Here is a 22,162-nt window from a genome sequence, read left to right as displayed (position 1 = left end):
TAAATTTTGTTTTTGAAATATGAAACAGTTTAGCGACAACTATGAGACAAAAAATAATTACCGTACTGTATTTATAAGTGTATGGCAGAGTTGTCTGCCCGATACCAGTACAAACCTCTGATGATAACTAGCGTGGTTTACTAATAGCGCAAGCACTTTTGTTTGATTCAAATGCTGCAGACGTCTCGACTGGTCAGAATTGAAAACAATGCTATTCAGTACCACGTGCCTTAAAGCAAGGATGAGCGAAAGCGTTCACTAAAGTACTGCATTCGTTTCTGTAGGCTTGTCAACTTTAATACGTCAAATAGGTTGCTTCATTGTGGTAGCTGCAAGTAGTGATATTTTTACTTTTTAAAACATATTATATACCTATACACTAATCAATTTCTCTTTTACTTGTAGTTTTTGATCGATTTTCCAAACAAGCAATAATTAGTCACCAACCGTAGGGTAGTAATCTTTTTGAACGGTAGATTTGGGATAACACGAAGAAAGTTAGGTGAGCCAACTTTTTAGCCTACATTCGTCATGTTATAGATACTAAATTAGAAACATTCAAAACGTAGCCAACAAAACACTTTTTTTCAAAATAGTGGTACCGTCATGCTGCATTTAATTGTTATTGTAGTGAATTTTTGCGCTTGCCTCTCGCTAATATAGCGACTTACGGCCCTTGCAATCACTACTAAGTTGGTTCTGGTTACAAGTTGTCTTATAGCGAATGAGTATTAGCTCTCATGCACAACTGTAATTGTTGCAAGCAAGATGACTGGTGAATGACGAGTATGGCTCTTTATTACGCAAGCTAAAGCTGCACAGAGATGAATTAATGTTCAAATAATCCACGAATGTCCATATATAGTACTCCACAAATGTCCATATATAGTCCCGTCGCTTGTAGACAGTATCTGGTGCTCTGTACTCTTTGTTCTTATGTTTCATAAGCGTATCTTCCTCATTACTTATTCTTACCCATTCTGGTCTACAATGCTTTACATATCCTTATATACAGTGTTCTGTGATAGTCCATTGGCTTTCCATGAAAGCTGGCTTGCATATTACTATGCTAATCCCAAAACAGCTTGATGCATGTGGCTATTAGAAATAGTTGAGTTTAGCAAATCCATCACATTATTAAGGGCTCATTGCTCTGCCTAGCCCTCTTTCTAGACTTTCAAAAAATCGTTCGTTGAGCTCAACTGATTGCACAAGCGAGTAGATTAATATAATTGTGAACCCAAACACTTTAGTAAGTTAGGTCTATTATTGGAAAAACATGTATGACGTTATTATGAGCAATCTTTATTGTGGTAATCAATATTCATATTTAACAACACGTTTTCTACACGATACCACAGCAATTTAGCTAAAAATCAGTGTACAAAAAAACTAATGAGTGGTCTACTAACCATTGATATTGGTTAGTAGAGAAAATACTTATACAGTTTTTAGTAAGTGGCATAAAACTTAATTTTAATCTGGCGTAATGTCAAACATGAACTGTTTCTATTCTTCTGTTGTGCATATAAATAACATTAGCAAAGGCCAATGATAAAGTCGACTTATTGAAATTACAATTAGATAACTGACTATCCAATTAATTAATAACAAAATGGAAAGCTATGGACCAGGCATTGTTTGCTTTTTGTTGGAAGATTTTGTAAGAAAATTATATAAAATATCTTAATATTCATTATGAAAGGGAATCCTATTGGTAACTAGCTATTGACATGTTGTTATTGTACCTAACGTATTACTAAAAGGTCCAAGTCTGTTTTTGTTGTTGTTAGTCAATATGAGCGTAATATCGCGAATGCTATTATTCCAAAGTCGATAAGGTTTAATGCTTTTTAAGTTTTTATACTGTTTTTATCCGACTTGTTTAAAAGTTGCAAAATTGTAAAATACGCAGATTATCCATTTTAGCTGTTATTGTTTTAAGTTGTTTATATAAAAACAGATCATTTGTGCTATAAAAGCCTACATTTATATGAAATACTACATTACTATGAAATACTTTTCTTATCATGGTTTATGGTTTGAAAGCTGTAAGCCTAGCTGAGATTATTAGGGCAATTATTGTGTAGTATTGTGTTCAAGTCTTTGCATATAAATTGCAATGGTTTTTTGTATAAATAGTATATTGGTTATAGTATATATATATAATATAGTTGGTATATTTTATAGGTATAGTAGGGTAGAACACACGTAGGCCGTATATAAGATATGCATGGATAAAATTATAGTAATATATTCTGGCAGTATCAAAGTTCATAAGATGACGAATCTTATAAAATAAACGTAGGTTAGATGATATTTTATTTAAAATGAATGAGATGTGGTCCAGCCATGATAAATGGTCGTTGATGATGAAGCCAAGTAGTTCAGAAGTAGATTGTTTTGTTAGAGTACTGTCAAATATAGAAATTGTCAGAGGGAAATTCAATGGTGGATTTACTAAGATATAGTGAGATTTTTAGATGTTAAGAGACATCATCATTAATTTGAAAGCACAATCTTAGTTTAGCTTTGGTCTAATCATATTGTCAAAAGACGTTCTATCATTCACTGTTACCATCCTTGGAATTTTGCTCTTGACAGTGACCTATGCCTCATACATTTACGAAAACTCAGGCATTAACATACATGCCTTGAAAGTTAGTCTGCAACCCATATTTCCTGCCATCTTTGCAATGGCCTGGTAACCAGAGGTTAAAAACATGACATGCTATATAGATTTATACACGGATATTATTATTTTTAAATAGCGCAGAATCTCTGTGATAGATTATACTGCTCTGATCAAGGGCTGTGATGTAATTGTGATAAGCGGGGGGGGGGGGGGGGAAAGCTTTCCTCAGTGGGAAGCGACTTATGTGCAATCTACTAAGCGAGCGGATTTAAAAAGAACTCATGTCATCAGGTGATGACTAAAATTGATTCATTAGCATTCTCAAATCTTCCACCGAATGATCAAGTGCCTTTGTTGTACTTCACTTATCAATGTCTTGCATGGCAAATAAAACAGTGTTTTACTGTGTAGACTGCTCTGGCAGCTTGTAAATGAAACAAGCGTTGGATAGGCCTATTTATTCATTTATGTGAAAGAGTAGCATTGTTCAAGCAGGAACTGCAAAAACTAAGACTAATCAAAGGAAGCTAGTATGATAACGCTATTTGGTTGATAGTTTGTTGATAGTTAGATATAAACTTATTGGCTGAATAGCCAATTTACATATCTTGATGTTTTCTAGCATCTGATAAGATGCTCAGAGTCATCCATTTACAAAGATCTGTGGTATAACTTATAAGTGGGCCATTTAGTAAAATTACCATCTTTCAATACCACATTGACACGTCAATTAATTTTTGACAATATAACCATGTTTGTTCCTGTATGACCTATGTTATGGGGATCTATTGGAAGAATTTTTTTATAATCCCATGAAGCTGCTTGTGTAAACTCATTTGGCAGCATCACGAATATCATGCTTTGCACTCTTATAGGTGAAGCATATTACAATTTAGTTTTTAATATGGTACGTAGTAAGAATGCAGGTGCTCTAAGGCAATATGCTGCGCTTTCCATTTCCTAGATTACCACCTGAATAAAGGTTAACTTTTTAATTGTGTCGATATCATCCTTGTACATGTGTGTAAAGGTTATCCCGACAAGTTCACGCACCAGATTTTTAAATGTTAAATTTTTTTTATGTTTAAAAGCGTTTTATATTTCTACATTGCAATCTAAAGTTGTTCTATACGATGCGCCACAAACAATGGCCTTTAAAAACATGACCATCATGATATATCAATTATATGGGACTAATTCTTTCAGTTTCATAAAATTTGTAGTTCTGTTTTAACAATGGTGAAGAAAAGGCAGCCTGATTTGGATGTGGGGCATTCTGGAAAAACAAATCTTGTTTCCTTAGGCAGTAAGTCATCAAAGGTAAGCGCTAAAGAATAAGTACAACTTGCAAGCAAGTAGGAACTGAGACTAAACTTGGGGTGTTGAGCTTTTTCAAATATTTCTGCAGCTATGCTATAGGACCAGCCTTAGATATAAACGGCAATGACACCAGGCAGCTACCAAAATTGTCTAAACAATTCAATGACAAGCTTATCCTTATACAGTGAAACCTCAGTTCTCGAACATAATCCGTTCCAGAAGGTTGTTCGAAAATCGAGTTGTTCGAGATCCGAAACAATTTTTCCCATTAGAATTAATGTATGTAAATTTCACTCTGTTCCAAGCCGAGAAAACAATATTGGACAAGTATTTTTTTAACATTTTACACCAAAAACTGTACTGTATACTGCATACTATAACTAAAAACGGGTAGATATAGATCGTGTTTAATTTTACATAAAAAAATTGTTCTATTTATGATGATGATGAAAAAAAGAAAACAAAAAGTTAACATTTCGTATATTTTGCTCTTAAAACATCGAAAACATTAAATGTTAAGATACAATACCAAGAATTGCAGAAATTGATAATAAAACAGCGAAAATGCAACAGATCAGTTACATCAAAAATTGTGTGAAAAAGAAAATGCGATAGTTTACGAGGTTTTACGATAATACATATGATCGATTTCGCCATTCCAAGCTGCTTAGTCAACACAGATACACGCACACCATATTCATATGTAGCTATCAATTCCTTTTGAAACATAGTATTTTTGCGAACAATGTTCCGCTTTTCCTCAGCGTCTTCCTTCGTTTTTCGAGCCATGATAACAAATGTTTCCATGTTGTTTTTGGAGCTGTTCTGAACGTTTAATTCCAATGCGCATGCTCTGGTTTGGTCGAGAGCCGAATTTATGTTCGAGATCGAGACGGACAAACCTCAAATTTTTTGGTTGAAAACGGAGTTGGTCGTGAACCGAAACATTCGAGAACCGAGGTTCCACTGTACCACAATATATAACACACTTATTATACACACTTGTGTTAAGTTATAACAATAAGTTATACCACTGTACCACAATATATAACACACTTATTATACACACTTGTTATAAGTTATAACAATAAGTTATAACACACTTGTTATAAGTGTGTATAACAAGCTGTAAGCTTGTTATACACACTTATAACAAGCTGTAGTAAGCGGCATAAAACGTAATTTTAATCTGGTGTAATTTCCAAATGGAACGGTTTCTAGTTGTCCGTTGTGCATATATTGTACATAACATTAGCGCAGGTCAATGATACACTCGACTTACTGAAATTATAGTTAGATAACCGACTATCCAATTGATTAATAACAAAATAGAAAGTTATGAATCAGGCATTGTTTGCTTTTTTCTGAAGATTTCGTAAAAAATTTATATAAGTTGTCTTAATAATCATCATGAAATAGCAAGGTGATGAAAATAATCATCACCTTGCTATTGTACCTAATGTATTGGTAAAAGGTCCAAGTCTGTTTTGTTGTTGTTAGTCAATATGAGCAATATATCGCGAATGCCATAATTCTTATTAATTCCTTTATAATTCCAAAGGTAAGGTAATTCCAAAGTTGATAAGGTTTAATGTTCAAGTTTTTATGTTGTTTTTATCCGACTTGTTTAAAAGTTGCAAAAGTATAAAATATGCAGATTATCCATTTTAGCTGCTTTTGTTCATATGAAAACAAATAATTTGTGCTATAAAAGCATACATTTATATGAAATACTAGACAAATGCCCGGCATTGTCCGGGTAATAAAAGTCTGCACAGAAAATTTATTCTTATTTAACATATAACAAGTTACCATTCTAACTTTCCAACTTCATATCATGAGAAAAGTGTTTTGTGAAATAAATTATGAAAAAAAATAAAACAACTGTAAAGGTTTTCAAACTTTGTCAAACAACTGTAACTTTCAAACTTCATATCATTCATGAGGAAAATGTTTTGTGCAGGTCAAATAAATTAAGAAACAACATAAAGCAACTATAAATATGTTTAAACGTAAATGTGAAATAATTAGCAAGTAATAGCTAAATATAGTCTGTTTTGCTACGATTACAATAAAAGATGATTCAGTGATGATACAATTAATACGAACTAATAAAGCAAAATAAAAACCTTGAATATGTAGAATTATTATCGTACTTTTTGGACTATTAACCGCACCCTTATATAAGTCGCATCTGCTTTGTTTTATGATAATGAACAATCTGCTATGATGATAAAACAATACATAGGCCGCACCTTCTGTATAGGCCGCAGAACTCATGACAGTGCTTTTTAACACGGCAGCAACTTGGCTGGTTAAAACAGAACAGCGCCATTAGGCACTGTTCCGTCTTAACCGATGCTTTTTACCCTAGTGCCTAATGGAACAGTACTGTTAGGCATCCTTTCATTTTTTCTTTCACCGCTAGAAGCGCACTAACCGGAGATTTCGGTTAATGAGCCCTAGTAGTGAAAGAAAAAACCACAGAATAGCCGCACCCTTATATAAGCTGCATGGCTCAAAACAGAAAAGGTAGCAGCTAATAGTCCGAAAAGTACGGTAATTACAATTCTTGCATAGAAGCGTGTGTATAAAAGAAGTTACTGTTTCAGCAGAGGCTATCCCTCAAAACTTTGAATACGATGATACTGGCACCTCTCAATACCGGTACCTCTCGATACTGGTACCTCTCAATACTGGTACCTCTCGATACCGGTACCTCTCGATACTGGCACCTCTCGATACTGGTACCTCTCAATACCGGTACCTCTCAATACTGGTACCTCTCGATACCGGTACCTCTCGATACTGGTACCTCTCAATACCGGTACCTCTCGATACTGGTACCTCTCGATACTGGTACCTCTCAATACCGGTACAAATGTACAAGTGAGATATTGTGCAGTCTTTGTCTGTCCAAACGGGGAGAGAATGTAGAGACTATTCCTACTTGAGATAATACCATTACCAATTATATTAGCCTTTACCAATTTAGCAATTGAACTTTACGAAAACCAGAAATAGAAGTTCATGAAAAAAAGCGTCGTGTTAATAGAGTTTCAATTAATACGTCATTTAGCGTGTGCTATCGAAAACAAGGTATACGGTGTGTAATAAGAGCAATAGAATTGAAGAACAGCGTAGCTTGGTGGTTAAATGTACAGTTCAAAATTTGTGGTTGTGATCTTTGTGGGTTCAAATCCAGCAAAATGTGAGCTTTCAATTCCGAGATTTTAATAGCAATAGTCGGACATACCAAAGTACACACGCACACACGCACACACGCACACACACACACACGCTTTGGGATTTATGTATATAGATTGTAGAGGCAGCAGTGGAAATGAGAAGTTGTCAACTCTTGTACACATCACATTCAAGACAAACTAAGAGGGGCAAATCTGTATTGAGTTGTAACATAAATTCAAACAATAAACAGTCATTACTCTGTTAATTTTGTAAAATTCTCACATCACCTTGTTTGGAGGCATATTTCATCAGTATTTGAGCTAAAAACAGGTGCAGTCCTGTTTATGATAATAACTTCAATAATGGCCATAGGCTCCAAGTTTCTTTTCCAAACTGCATAACAGATGGCAGTGAGCTTAAGAATGTTTTGAATCTGTACTCTACACTGTTCATGGCTCTTTTAAAAATAGTTAAAATGCAAGATTGAAATTTGTCATAACTTTCATAATGCAAGAAAACTCAAACCTAAACACACTTGAGTGTAAAGCTCTGACGTTTCTTTTTCTATGCCTTATATATTATCAAAGCATGTACAATTACAATACAATCGCGTCTAATAAATGGGCTAGAATTGATGTTAGGGGGATAGTTAGGACTATTTAAAGATTTGTTTCAATGTTGAAAGGTTGTTGGTTGATGGAATATAGTTTTTCGACCAACTCTTCATTATTCTTATACTATAAAGGTTAGTTAGGTTTTTTACTTTTTTCTGCACTGCGGCTAAAATTAAGATTTTTTTTGACTGCCTGGTGCATATGCAAACATGCGGACATAGCCTCAGACAAGGAGAGTTGTTAAGAAAGTTTGTTATGAGAAAAGGCAGGAAAGTTAGTGTCTACCAAATTTCTATGAAACCCAGTAACACAGGCAACTACTCAGCTTGACATAGGTTCACTCAGGATATCATGACCTTGTGGTTACCAGCTTGACATAGGTTTACTCAGGATATCATGATCTTGTGGTTACCAGCTTGACATAGGTTCCCTCAGGTTATCATGATCTTGTGGTTACCAGCTTGACATAGGTTCACTTAGGATATCATGATCTTGTGGTTACCAACTACTCAACTTGACATAGGTTCACTTAGGATATCATGATCTTGTGGTTACCAACTACTCAACTTGACATAGGTTCACTTAGGATATCATGATCTTGTGGTTACCAGCTTGACATAGGTTCACTTAGGATATCATGATCTTGTGGTTACCAGCTTGACATAGGTTCACTTAGGATATCATGATCTTGTGGTTACCAGCTTGACATAGGTTCACTTAGGATATCATGATCTTGTGGTTACCAGCTTGACACAGGTTCACTTAGGATATCATGATCTTGTGGTTATCAGCTTGACATAGGTTCACTTAGGATATCATGATCTTGTGGTTACCAGCCTGATATAGGTTCACTTAGGATATCATGATCTTGTGGTTACCAGCTTGACATAGGTTCACTTAGGATATCATGGTCTTGTGGTTACCAGCCTGACATAGGTTCACTCAAGATATCATGATCTTGTGGTTACCGTCTGTTGGAATGAATATTGAAGGGTGCCAGTCGACGAGGAACTTCTTTGTTTGATCTCGTTGAAAAAAACAGACTTTCAAAAAGAAATGAGAAACTCGCCTCTGCCAAGTCACCAGATGTAAGCTCGGTGGCTACGAGGTCTTATAATCAAGATGTCTCAGCTCCCATTCAAAAGTCTAGCAACATTCAGGGTGACTCTGACAGGAAGGAGGAGAGCAACTCTCAGCGTGACCTCAAAAAGAGGAAACGGTTTCTTTTACTCAAAGAAAAACGTAAAACAAAACCCAATTCAGAGTGTGACGATGAAAAGAGCAGTTCTGCTCTGCAAAAAGAGACTAAATCTAAGGTAAAGAAGGCAGTCCGTGCTAAAAAATCTTTTAAAGAATTTGAACCTGGTTTAAAAAAGTTTGCTTTGAAATCTGCATCAAAAAGGGCTAAGAATACAAAGGACTATGAAGTCAGAAATGACTTTTTCTCTATTCCTAAAAATGATGCACCGCTCAGGAATCATTCGACTAAAAACACTGTACTTTTTGCTGAAAAAACACCAGGTGTTCCAGACTTGTTAGATAACCAGTTGTTGTCTAGCCCGCCAAAGAAGGTCAAGTGGCAAGCTACAGAAAGGGACGTTCCCAGTTATGTCTCCTTTGATGACTTACCAACTCCTGTTAGGACCCACGTGTCAAACCGATCAGATATACAAATGGTGCTTCAAAACCTTGCCAGTCATAGTAGCTCATTGGGAAACAGTTGCGTTTTAGAAGATGAAAGTGATTCGCGGGGAACACAGGCTCTGTGGACAGTGGCAAGTAACTCTTGGGTAGTTGCCTTCTCACAGAGAATTGAGTTAAGAGGCTTTGTCACTGTTACTTCCCTCACTAAGCTAGGTGAGTTTGCTTCACAAATATTTCTCTTAGCCTTTAACTTAGGAGTGCAGGCTGTATATATAATCATTTTCTTTTATAGGGGTTATTGATATACATGGCCACAGGCTGGGTCACAAAGACAGTGTGAAGATATTTGCTCCACCTGGTTACCACCATGGAGTTCTTGAGAACCACTTTACAGACGGCGAGCATGAAGGTATCTAGCATTTGCATAGCTATATAGTTTTCATTTATCTAACATATGTATAGCTATATAGCTTGCATTTATCCAACACATGTATAGCTATATAGCTTTCCTTTATCTAGCATTTGCATAGCTATATAGCTTTCCTTTATCTAGCATTTGCATAGCTACGTATATAGCTTTCTTTCATCTAACATATGTGTAGCTATATAGCTTTCCTTTATCTAGCATGCACATAGCTGTATAACATATTTTAATCTAGCACATGTATAGCTATATAACATTCCCTTATCTAGATGCAATTAGCTCTATAGCTTTCCTTTATTTATCGCATGCATAGCTGTATAGCTTTCCTGTATCTAGTGAGTACATAGCTACATTCAAAGTTCATCTGTATGAGTTTATATATGACAAAGTCTATTAGACTTGTCCTCTGGTATATAACAATGAGTGGTGTGTTGTGATTCATTCGTATGCACTGATACAGTTTCCAAACAGCACAATCAATTATTTTGAATGCTTATGTACACTGACCTACATGTAATTGTAATAACCAGCAGCCACTCATTTGCACTGCAAAAACATCTCAAAAGACATTTCTGAAAAATTAAATATTGTAAGATTTAAGAATTGAGATCTGGATCCGCCATCAAACATCAGAAAGTAATCCAAACATCAGGCCCGTATTCCCTGGGGCGGCTGGCCGGCTGAGCTGTCCCAACTTTTTAGGAATTTTTGGCGGCTAAGTACAGTCAATCTCGGATAACTCGTCCTTGGATAAAATGTAAAATTCTGTCACGAACACATAGTTAACTCGAACGGATTTGTTTGGTCCGTTCCCACGCAATGATAAATTGCTTTAGATAACTCGACCTCAACATCATTAATTCGAACAGTTATTTGCCCAATGGCTACGGAAACGGTTTTTATCACTTTATTCCAAGCCATAGAGATACACGTCAACTTTTAATAGTTCTTAGACGTCATTATTATCATCGGCAAAATATTCTTGTTAACGATTTTTATAAAGGTTTGCAAAAGGTAAAAATTTAACAAACATTCGCTTGGCAATGGCCCGACGAAAGCGTGCAAACCTTCAGATAAACTTAGAATAAAATCGGCAAAATTTATCTTTGATAAAATGCTCAAAAGAAAAAGATGTCTTTTTTCTGAGCGTTTTAACTGCAGTCAAGTTTAGCCTATTTTAATCTGAAAACGTCCTGGCAGTTACATCACCTAAAAAAAACAAATCTCAAATAATAGAAAAATTGTTTATACTTTCCGATAAAAAATTTTAAAACTTTACACGAGATGCCCGGTTGAGGCCCTACATGAAAGAAACCTGTTGGGGGGCTTACACTGCCCCCTCCAAACCCCCAGATGCTCATAACTAGTCGCCTAACATTAGCCGTCCCAACTTGCAACTAGGGAATACAGGCCTACCAAACATGAATTGTTAAAGTCTCCTATGTGCTGTATTAGATATCGGATATTTGCTGTATTAGATATCGAATATGTGCGGTATCAGATCGGTCGTTCTCTATGATTGTTAGATAAAACATTTGATATTCACTTAACCTCTCTCTAGTTGAACAATCATTACTTATCAAAAAGTTGAACGATCATTACTTATCAAAAGTGATTGTCGCAAGTTTTTCTTCCACAGTGACTTTACATTGGTAGTTATTAACATAGCTGAAGATAACCATTTACAGAGAGCCTCTCAAAAGCAGAGTTGGGAGCTCAGCTGCCATTTGTTGCACCAAGGATACTTCAGGAGATTCACACATTCTGTGGGGAACACAAGGATTGTGCCCTGTTGCTATTTTATCAGTTTGAGAGCACACAACTTCAAACTTGTTTAGATATGCTGGGCCCAACAAAGGTATTTTCTTACTGTATAAATATTCACCAATCAGAACTGTGTTCTATCCACCGCTGGAGCACTGTTTGCTCTTCATGAATATATTGTCTAAAGAGCAATATATAGTAACTTTAACTCTTTTCCTACCTAATTAATTCTTTTTACTGGAAGATTCATGTACAGTGCACCTTCAGGATTCGATTACCCTGATATACGATTGTTTCACCTTACGAAGTGGAATATGATGATTTTTTTACTTCGCCATACGAATCTTATTTCACCATACGAATTCAACAAAATTTTCGTCTGATTTCAAATTTGGCTGTCGGTGTGCTTATTATGTACGTCAAAATAGCAAGAACGTCGACTGTTTGCTGAAAACATTTTCACAACGCCTCAAAAAGACATGATGATCGGTTTCTCTCAATTCTGCAATTCTTGTATGTAAAACAGTAATATGTTTTCTTCAAAACTAGTAGCAAAGTTGGAGTTGCAATTTCTTCAAACAGAAAGTCAGTGGTCAAACAACTTCTCTTGACCTGCTAACAAAACTCCGCTTCATTACTAAAACAGCATTGTTCGGGCTTTCTTTCTGAATTAGTTTGAGAAAGGTTTTAATGAGATCAGCTAAAATTTTATTAAAAACGAAACCAGAAAATAATAGGTGGTAAAGTTTTAGTGATAAAAAGTTGAAATAGTTAAAAATACATAGTAAAACTTAGCTTCAAGTGTGTGTTTAGTAAGCTAAACTTATTTGAAGTGAATTAAAAGTTTATGTTATACATACATGTATGTCTGTCTTGAAGGTAAGAACTCTCTACAGTGCGTACTGCGCATAGTACATTGCAACGTTACATTTTATTGCAGATCATAACCAATAAATATACTAAAGTTACTGTAGGTAACTATAGTTACTAAGGTTAACATACTAATTATTAATATGTACAGTACTTGTATAAAATTTTGATTATTTTTACCAGGGGATGCTTGCGTTATATAATTACTGTGGTTTCTATACCCCTCCGAACAATTTTTTTACCATACGATGCCAACCCTGAAACAGATAAAATCGTATCCTGAGGGTGCACTGTAATCAAATATTTGGTGAAACTTAATATTTGATAATGGCACATATAAGTTGTCATAACTGTTGAACCACCCGAGCTATGAAAATGGTTTTGTTATCAGATAGATCAACATCAAATTTTACATCAGCTGATGCTACAGAAACAAGTCTGCAAACTTACTGCAGAATGAGCTCGTACATTTTTTCAGCTGCTGTCTACTAGCGTGAGTGACCAGTTGAGTATGATCTGAGTCAGAAGGGTTATGGCTATTACTACAGTTTTTGTCATTATCTTTATTCTTAATAATAAACTCATCATTGTTCCTAGGACTATTATGCCATAGATAATCACCAGAAGTCAATTGATCTGCCATTTGTGAAGTTTTAATGGTGGGCAAAGGTAATCTGTAGTCATTGCCAAGAGGAAATTCCAATAAAAAATTAACGTTTTTACAAAACGAAACTAAGCTCAGTCTGGGCTGTAAACAGGTTTTTCAATGCTCAACGCATGCAGAAAATTGTTCTCTTCCATTATGGACAGATACATAGTACATAGGCTAATAATTCATTAAAGCACATAAATTACATAATTTTTTTATTGTATATTTCAATACATCAGAGTCTTGGCTTTCGAATAAGCTATTGTTTGCCATGGTGAGACAGACATTGGTTGGTGTTTATAGGATTCCCCCAGAGCTCTACCGCGAAAAAGTTTACTGGCGTAGTCTCGAAAATTGTGACATCACAATTCTCATATTCGTTGTTGTGTGCTCTTACTGCTTATTTATCCACTACGATAATGACGCTAGTGGCAGGCAAAGGTAGGACAACTCCAGAGAACGAGTGAAGATGACAAAGGAATCAGTGTCATTAGTTCTCCATGTACATATTATTTCTATGATAAGTACCTCAGACTCCAAGAACCATACTATATTTTCCCGATGATATTATGCACTAGCTCTTTATTTTTAATGGGATGTTGCGGGTGACGACTGAGACTAATTAATTTCAAGCATTGCGTGATCTCGCGAAAGTGCGATTGACGTTTAGTCCTAGGGCCACGCAACCACAGGTCATAATTTAATCGATGTGATTTCATTACCTTTATGAACGACAGTACATTTATTGAAGCTGAAGCATAATTAATTAACCCAGAACATGTGTTTGTATCGGTCGGGGTTAGCACGATCGCAGGCATTATCGATTATCTAGAATCTTAGTTTATTATTAGCGCTCTCCGGGTTTAACAGCACTGATTGTCACAGAAAAATGCAGCCTCAATGGCAGCGAAATGGATCGACGACCTAAGGCTAAATGAGAATTAGGTCGTCACATTTTGAGTACCTGAATGAACCAAGCATTTTTTTTTTGCAGGGCGTACTTTTGACACCCCGTTTTTCATAGTTCTATTATTCTTTGTGTATTGAATATAGGCTCATTCGAAAGCCAAGACTGATGTATTGAAATATATAATAAAAAATTATGTAATTTATGTGCTTTAACCACGCACTAATCAGAAATGTTGTGATTTGTGATTTATTTTCATCAACAAAATTAGTTGAGCAAAAAAAAAAAGCTGGAGGAGTGACGAAGCCCATAATACGCATTAGCATAGCTAGTCGTGGCGTTGGGCTTGTTGTCATCGGTTTTATTCACATGTTAAAAGATACAACCTGAGTTCTCTCTTGAAACTGGCCACCTTCTCTATACCTTCAATAGACTTAGGGAGTTGATTCCAAAAAATGGCTTGTTGGAAATCCACCATGCGATGGCCTGTACAGGAAGAAGATTGTGGGAGATTTAGACAGGAGTTTGAGAATGGGATTTGATGTATTGTGCGAGGGATGTAATTACAATGAAATTCTTGATGGGCTAAAAGTATAATGCGATATGAATATAGTGAACTGATAGGTAGTATGGATGATGATTTGAAAAGAGGTTTGTTCATATGAAGTTAACTAGGGCTGCACCGTGTGGCTTTTGGCCATACACAAACACTGTACCGAGCATCTCTACGAAGCTCATAACGTGCAAACAATTAAGATAATAAAAACATTTTAATAGTATTGATATGCGGCTAGAAAGGCAATTTGGTGTATTGTATTTTTTCCTTAATGGAAAATTGGATTAAAAGGCATACTTGCAATAACTGGCCTATTTTGATAACTTGGCATATACGTGTATTGTCATGCACATAGAATAGGTGTTTCAGCAGTGTTCAGATTATGTTAAGCATACATAAAACAGTCAGATAAGTTAATCATGTTTTATCAATTTGTTTAAATACAGACCAATGTTGTGACGACTCCATTCATTACAATAATGGATCGACAGTTTTATAATTTTTTCTCAAGTAATATCAGTGACATAGTATTTTTTTGACAAAGTTTATATTGTAACAACAGTGGGGTAGAACAGGTAGTTCAGCATTATTATCAAACAGCCAAGGAGAGTTCAGTCTTGATTCAGTAAAGAATTCATCTGATATCATTCTGATGTGTACCTGATGGCCTTGATTGTAACTCTCTGTAATCAAGTGTCTCCTTAGAAAAGCCATTTTGGTGTCTTTACATACTCACATTATGCACATGCAAATGAAAATGGAAGCACACACTTTGCAAAGACACCTATTCCAGAATGTATCGAATGTTACCTTCATGGAAGAAGAAAATGCAGTCGGTGGCTGTTTCTATAGTTGCGAGCCCTGTTGATGCCACGTGGTGATTCGGATATAATGTGCACCGAATTAGGTTAGCTTCTAAAAATGAAGGCTATTATGTCTGCTATATGTGAGGAACTTGGGCTATTATTTCTGCTTTACCTGAAGTAACTTAGGCTATTATGTCTGCTTTACGTGGAGGAACTTAGGCTATTATGTCTGCTTTATGTGGAGGAACTGAGGCTATTATGTCTGTTTTACGTGGAGGAACTTAGGCTATTATGTCTACTTTATGTGGAGGAACTTAGGCTATTGTGTCTGCTTTACGTGTAGGAACTTGGGCTATTATGTCTGCTTTATGTGGAGGAACTTAGGCTATTATGTCTGCTTTATGTGGAGGAACTGAGGCTATTATGTCTGTTTTACGTGGAGGAACTTAGGCTATTATGTCTGCTTTATGTGGAGGAACTGAGGCTATTATGTCTGTTTTACGTGGAGGAACTTAGGCTATTATTTCTGCTTTACCTGAAGTAACTTAGGCTATTATGTCTGCTTTACGTGGAGGAACTTAGGCTATTATGTCTGCTTTATGTGGAGGAACTGAGGCTATTATGTCTGTTTTACGTGGAGGAACTTAGGCTATTATGTCTACTTTATGTGGAGGAACTTAGGCTATTGTGTCTGCTTTACGTGTAGGAACTTGGGCTATTATGTCTGCTTTATGTGGAGGAACTTAGGCTATTATGTCTGTTTTACGTGGAGGAACTTAGGGTACTCAGATTTTAAGTTTTACATGTCCAGTTTTACATTTCAGTAGTTACGATATTTGAAATGTTTTGCAGTAACTCTTGCTTACACCTTAGGTGATGCCTGGTTATATTAGCCTCAGGCCCAGGCTGCTCATATCGGACTGCTATGTAGCCCCTCGGTATACTGCTAGAACACTCCAGGCTATACAGCATATCGCTGAAAGCCATAAACCAGGTAAATATTGGCAGGTGCAATAAGTGGTTATCTTCTATCATTTCATGGAGTTTGTCTCCTGAGAAATTGGTATTACTGATTTTCATAATTTTTCAAAATTTCCTGTTTTGAGAATGCATCAAACTTCTATATAGCAGTAAATGTATATAATAGTAAATATATATATATATAAAAATTGTTTCCTCACCCAGGTTAACCCATACGGGTGGTAATTTCTGCTCCAACTCGGGTTTCCTACCAGAGACCTGGGAGTTTGAGCACTCGCCTCAAGATCTTAGCTGTTCCCAATAGCGCGCTTTTCTGCAACTCACCTGAGTTGATTGCTGTTGGTATTTGGGCAAGCCACATTTTATGCGCTGGTGTTATTGCGCCCAGTGCCCCAATGACTACTGGAATTACAGTTGTTCTTACATCCCAGCATTTTTCAATCTCTTCTCCAAGAGGGAGATATTTCTCTACCTTTTCTTTGCTGGCTATATTGTAGTCATTGGGTACAGCTACCCAATGACTACAATATAGCCAGCAATATATATATAGATATATCATGGTAAATATGACTGTTTCCTTAGATTCCCCTCTCAGAGTCGTTGTGTGTGGAGACAAGAACCTCGGCAAGTCGACACTAATAAAGTTTATCATCAACAGGCTTCTCTCCTTGTGAGTATCTACAGTTTCCCATAGACCAGTTGTAATCCGTGTTATCACTATAATCTGTCAGCGTTCCTGTACTCTTTGTTACAGATGTCAGGATGGTGTAACACATCTGGAATGTGATCCTAGTCAATGTGAGTTCTCTCCCTCCGGATGTCTCACCCTTCAAACCGTCAAGGATCCTCTACTAGGTATGTATTCATCCATCTAAATTTGTGTACATATTAGTTGACACCAGTATGTATTTGTAAATACTAATCCTGGCTCCCTAGTTTCCGCAGAGAATGTAAGAAAATGCGCCAGAACTAAAGTCTTATAGGTCTCACATCCTGACAAAGCAGAGGCGAACTATGCCATAAGATAACCTTGTTAAACGTTTTTTTTGAAGTCCTTGAACTGTTTGGGTAGTGTTAATCTGTGATGGCCTGCTCGTAGCCTACAGACTCATTAGTCATGGTTTAATACGCTTTAGTTTAAAACCCTAGTTTAAATTAGTTCTTGCATTTACGGTTGCAAGGATATCTCATATTAAATAGCTACAGGTGAAGTATGCAGTCCTATAATAGGGAGGATTTGCTATGATGTAGGCTCTGAAATTTAATCAACAGTTTCACTAGAGCTAGTAGAAGAACTTAAGTGTGTACAAAATTTTCCGGATCAATATTCTGAATAGTTATGTTGCAGTTTACTTGACTGCCATATTTGTATTGCTGGTTCTGCTGCCAACCTCTCTGCACGCTTTGCTCGCTCAAGCTTGTCTGCCATTTCAACATTCAGGTCCCCCTTGGACTCACATTCCTGACAGAGTGGATAACTCCCAATTGTATGGTGCTCTCAGCGCTGATATAGATCCAGAGAAGTATGTCAGGTGCATGCGGAAGCTCGTAGCCGATTACATGTCTCAGGATACCAGTAGGCCTCTTATAGTCAACACCATGGGCTGGAAACAAGGTGGGCTGTTGAGATCTTCTACCAGGATGGTGCACTTTTAAAGAACCGCTCAATTGGTCGGTTTCTGATTAAAGTCATGGTTTTTATTAGGCCTCGGTTTAGAGTTTCTCGCTGCCACAATAGCCGAGGTGAAGCCGAGCCATGTGATACAACTTTCTACTGACAACAGCTCCTACCGGAACTTTGACCCTTTCTCTGTCCTCACCCTTGCTTCTCATGATCTTTACCTTCCCCAACATTCTCGACTCAAGGTGAGCTCATGTCTTCCCTCGTGTCTGCCTTCGTGCTCTCGAGTAGACAGTCAGTTGTCTGTAATTTAACACCTTTTAGTGCCATTCAGCTTAATGCTGTTATAAATGGATTCGTGTTCTGTGTGCTGTTTCATTGCTTTTTGTTCATCATTCCAATTGGTTTGAAGCCTGACTCACACTGAATGTCGTTTGAATGCACGGAAATTGATAGGCATTGAGTGTAAAAATTTGAGTAATATTTCACATAAGTAATTTGTTCACATATGATGAATAATGCAACTGTGAGCATTTGGCTTAGTTAACTTTCCAGATCCTATCGACTACTGCGAACTTTCGCCGTATCTCTGTGGACAAAGCTACACTGTATTACACTGTATTACACTGTATTACACTGTATTTGCTAATTTATAATAAGTTTCACACATTCTGAAAACTTTAAAATTTATTTACAAGATGCTAAGGATATTTTAGCAATATAGTTTGTCATAAAGTTCATAATAGGAAAACTGCTGATTATGCGAAACAATTGAAAGGCAAATGCATCTGACAAGTTAATGCTTTACGTCAATGACAAACATACATTTTACATTTGAAAACGGTCTCCTTGTTTTAGGTCTCCTGTCTGAGTGCAATGAGTAAGGGCCGCACTTACCATTTATGTCATGTCAAGATAAATTCTGGTCTAAAACAAAATTAGTAATTCTGCAAAAATCAGTTGCCATGATGATATTTAATCAAGGAAACTTTATGTTGCTCCAGTTGTTGGCGACTGAGTCTAGATGTGTGCTAAAAATAGGCAGTCATAAGCAAACCATGTTTGCAAGCAATTGAACACAACTTCTCAAAGCCATGAATGGCAACATAATATGAAAGAGATTCAGATGGCAACCAGGATGAGCTAAGCTTTACTTTCTAGGTATTGTCTCCAATCAGGATCGCCGTACCTAATTGCGTAAAGTAAAATATTGATGGCTTCCTCGGTATCATCTACCGAATGCTTAACAGATACATTTTTTGTGTAAAGTCGTTGGTTACTATATGTTAACAGAAGGTCTCTTCATTGTGCATGGTTACTATATGTTAACAGAAGGTCTCTTCATTGTGCATGGTTACTATATGTTAACAGAAGGTCTCTTCATTGTGCATGGTTACTATATGTTAACAGAAGGTCTCTTCATTGTGCATGGTTACTATATGTTAACAGAAGATCTCTTCATTGTGCATGGTTACTATATGTTAATAGAAGATCTCTTCATTGTGCATGGTGATCATCATTTAAAATCTATGATAAGATTTCTACTAGTCAGGCTGTCAATGTGTGAAGCAAGAATAAAGATTGGCTGACAGTTGATCCCCTCATTTATAAATGTATAATCTGTTAGCTTGACCTCATTTTATCTCTAGTTATCTCTGGCCATGTAAAACTGTTGGCAATAGCGTGCCATAGCTACAATGTGGTCTGCCTAATATTGTAATATTATATAATAATATATTATACGTTTAATTTTACTATGAGCTTGCCTGACTTCTATCCTTTCTTTCTGTTACAGCTATTGAAAGATCTTGACTATGAGCTCATACAATTGGCTATGCCTCACTACAGCAGACTTGAGTAAGGAGTTATTCTCTCCCTCTCTATACTGAATCATCACTCCTCGTTTGCCTATATGCAGTACTCACTAGAATCCTATGTCTGGTTTGGAATATCGGGAAAAAAATTTTTGTTGCGTAACAATGGTTTGCTTCTATATGTATAGTTATTTTATATCTCAATTTCATATTGTCTAGTTATGTGTGCTGAGGCATGTTCCTGCATGACTTGTCACCATGCTTCTTGCAGTAGTATATGCAATGTATCTACATGTACCTGACTACGTGCTACTCTACTGGTAGTATATACAGCGTATCTACTCGACATGTTTGCGCTGATAGTGAGTTCACCTCTGAAACAAGTGGTTGCTGTACTTGTTATTATCTATGCTTGCGTTATCCTAGTTCCTATCTGATACCCTGTTCACCTTTTCAGCTTCGACTCGGAGGTGCTCCCCCCAACGCTGTCTAGAGATTTGGCAACCACTGCGTATATGTTCAGATCTAGCCTCCCCAACCAAAAAGTCATAAATGATATTTTGCCATACAGCATAAACATGTCTGAAATAGCCTTGGATCTCAGTTCAGATTCCCTACCTTCACATCTGCTCTCCGATGCAGCAAGAATGCAAATGGTCATTCTTTGCGAAGCCAAGGAGCAGCTGGTTAGTCTCCATCTCTATTGAACCCCTCAGGAAGAATATGATATTATAGACCAGCAGCAAGCCTGGCATTGCCCTTAGCTGTGATAAGCTGCTGCCTTCTGCGAAAATTATTTTTTGAAAAATAATTATTTTTTTAAATAATAATTTTTTTTTGAAAAAGCAGTTGGCATAAATCTTATTCAGTTGACATACTTAAATGAGACAATTAGCTCCTTACCAGCTCAATGTTGCATTTCGTGACTCGGAGTTCAGGAATTCTTTGTTATCATCCGAAGCTAGCCTTCACCCTTGTCTCCTTTACTATTGTTACCTCCTATCATGCCAGGAAATGATTACACCTCACTAGTGGGTAAACCACTAAAAAATTTCCTTCAATGCCTTGCATGAATGAGTCACTACTATATTTTAGATACGGGCTCGGGACGATGGAGGATTTCAGGAGTTACCACCTTCTGCTGACCTCAATGTTGTTGGGTATGGACTGGTTAGAGCTATAGACTCCACTCATCAGCGGGTTTACATCACTACACCCCTATCCGCATCAGAGCTAGTGAGGACTAATGTATTGTACAAACTGCATGGGACGATAACTCCGGAATTCTGGTTTTACCAGCAGCTGTGCCAGGTAGGGATGATTTCTCATCTTTATGACACAAGCTGTAGTTCAATCAGTATTTCCTGAAGAATTTGCTCCATGCTTTTATTAATGTTTCAGGTAAAGGATGCTCACGGGCTACCTTACCTGAGCTATAGGAAGTCTGGAGCTGGATTTACTGCAACGGCTGATGCGCGCTACAGGTTCCGCAAGAGCAACAAGAACTGAAATATAAAATAGATGCTAGTGAAAGAAGCATGCTGTACCTGTTCGCTAGCGTTGCTGGTTCTACGCGTTTGGTTGATTTCTGTCTGTTGACAAATATAGCTGATCTTGTAAACTAATCGGCACCATTTTAAAAAGAAATATATTTTGTGATTGGTTTAAAGTCATTTCTTGGTAGTAATATTTACTACTCCAGTCAAAATATGTGAGTTTTTCAAAAGCTTACTGGCGTACTGTTACAAAATGGTGATGAGTACAAACGCTACTAAGGCTCATCTACAGATAATTGTAATAATTTATTTATTATCTTAGATCTCAAATAAATATCGGATATGTAAATAGATTGTTCCCGACCAAATCAACTGTATCGAAGTGTGTCTAAATTTTAAAATGGAATAGATGAAGCTGTTGTGCTAGAACAGTGCTGGCATAATAAATTCTCATATAAAATATGTTCTTGCCAGCCCTATTCTTTTCGCCCAACTACAGTAAGTATATGCTATCTGACTTCTTGAGTGCCTTAGATTACTTTTATCACTCTCCTAACTGGTTTCAGTAATGGCTTTAGCTGATATACGTGCATATATAGGTTGGCAGGGTTGTATTAATGGAGTTGTTTACAATCTTGACAGCTATTTCACATAGTGTCAGGAGATCTGCACTGTCATTATTTCAGGTACATCAAACATACCGTCACTATTAAATCTATTAGCTGTATTCTACGCTTGAGTAGTGAGACTGAATGAGAAGCTTGCATGGTCCATAAACAGTTGCTTTCCGAGCTATAAAGATTAACCAGTCTATGTGAACCTGGTACACTATGTATCAGTCTGGGATAATGCTGACTGAAATATACATGTAT

General features: G+C 36.6%; 1 protein-coding gene across 1 annotated transcript; it reads left to right on the top strand.

Moving 5' to 3' along the window:
- The first annotated feature begins 222 nt into the window (after window positions 1–222).
- Window positions 223–21,419, top strand: LOC137387414 (polynucleotide 5'-hydroxyl-kinase NOL9-like). Its single transcript, XM_068073833.1, has 14 exons — window positions 223–263; window positions 3,859–3,955; window positions 8,751–9,615; window positions 9,695–9,811; window positions 11,515–11,684; window positions 16,252–16,372; window positions 16,942–17,029; window positions 17,114–17,214; window positions 17,801–17,974; window positions 18,065–18,225; window positions 19,776–19,837; window positions 20,252–20,480; window positions 20,890–21,105; window positions 21,196–21,419. Exons 2-14 carry the CDS (start codon window positions 3,872–3,874, stop codon window positions 21,301–21,303), a joined length of 2,496 nt encoding a protein of 831 aa, XP_067929934.1. The 5' UTR covers window positions 223–263; window positions 3,859–3,871; the 3' UTR covers window positions 21,304–21,419.
- Window positions 21,420–22,162: the final 743 nt, after the last annotated feature.

This window comes from Watersipora subatra, chromosome 2 (genome assembly GCF_963576615.1).
Source record: "Watersipora subatra chromosome 2, tzWatSuba1.1, whole genome shotgun sequence".
Taxonomy (NCBI): domain Eukaryota; kingdom Metazoa; phylum Bryozoa; class Gymnolaemata; order Cheilostomatida; family Watersiporidae; genus Watersipora; species Watersipora subatra.
Note: the sequence above shows the minus strand (reverse complement) of the source record. Positions and strands in the feature narration are given on the sequence as shown.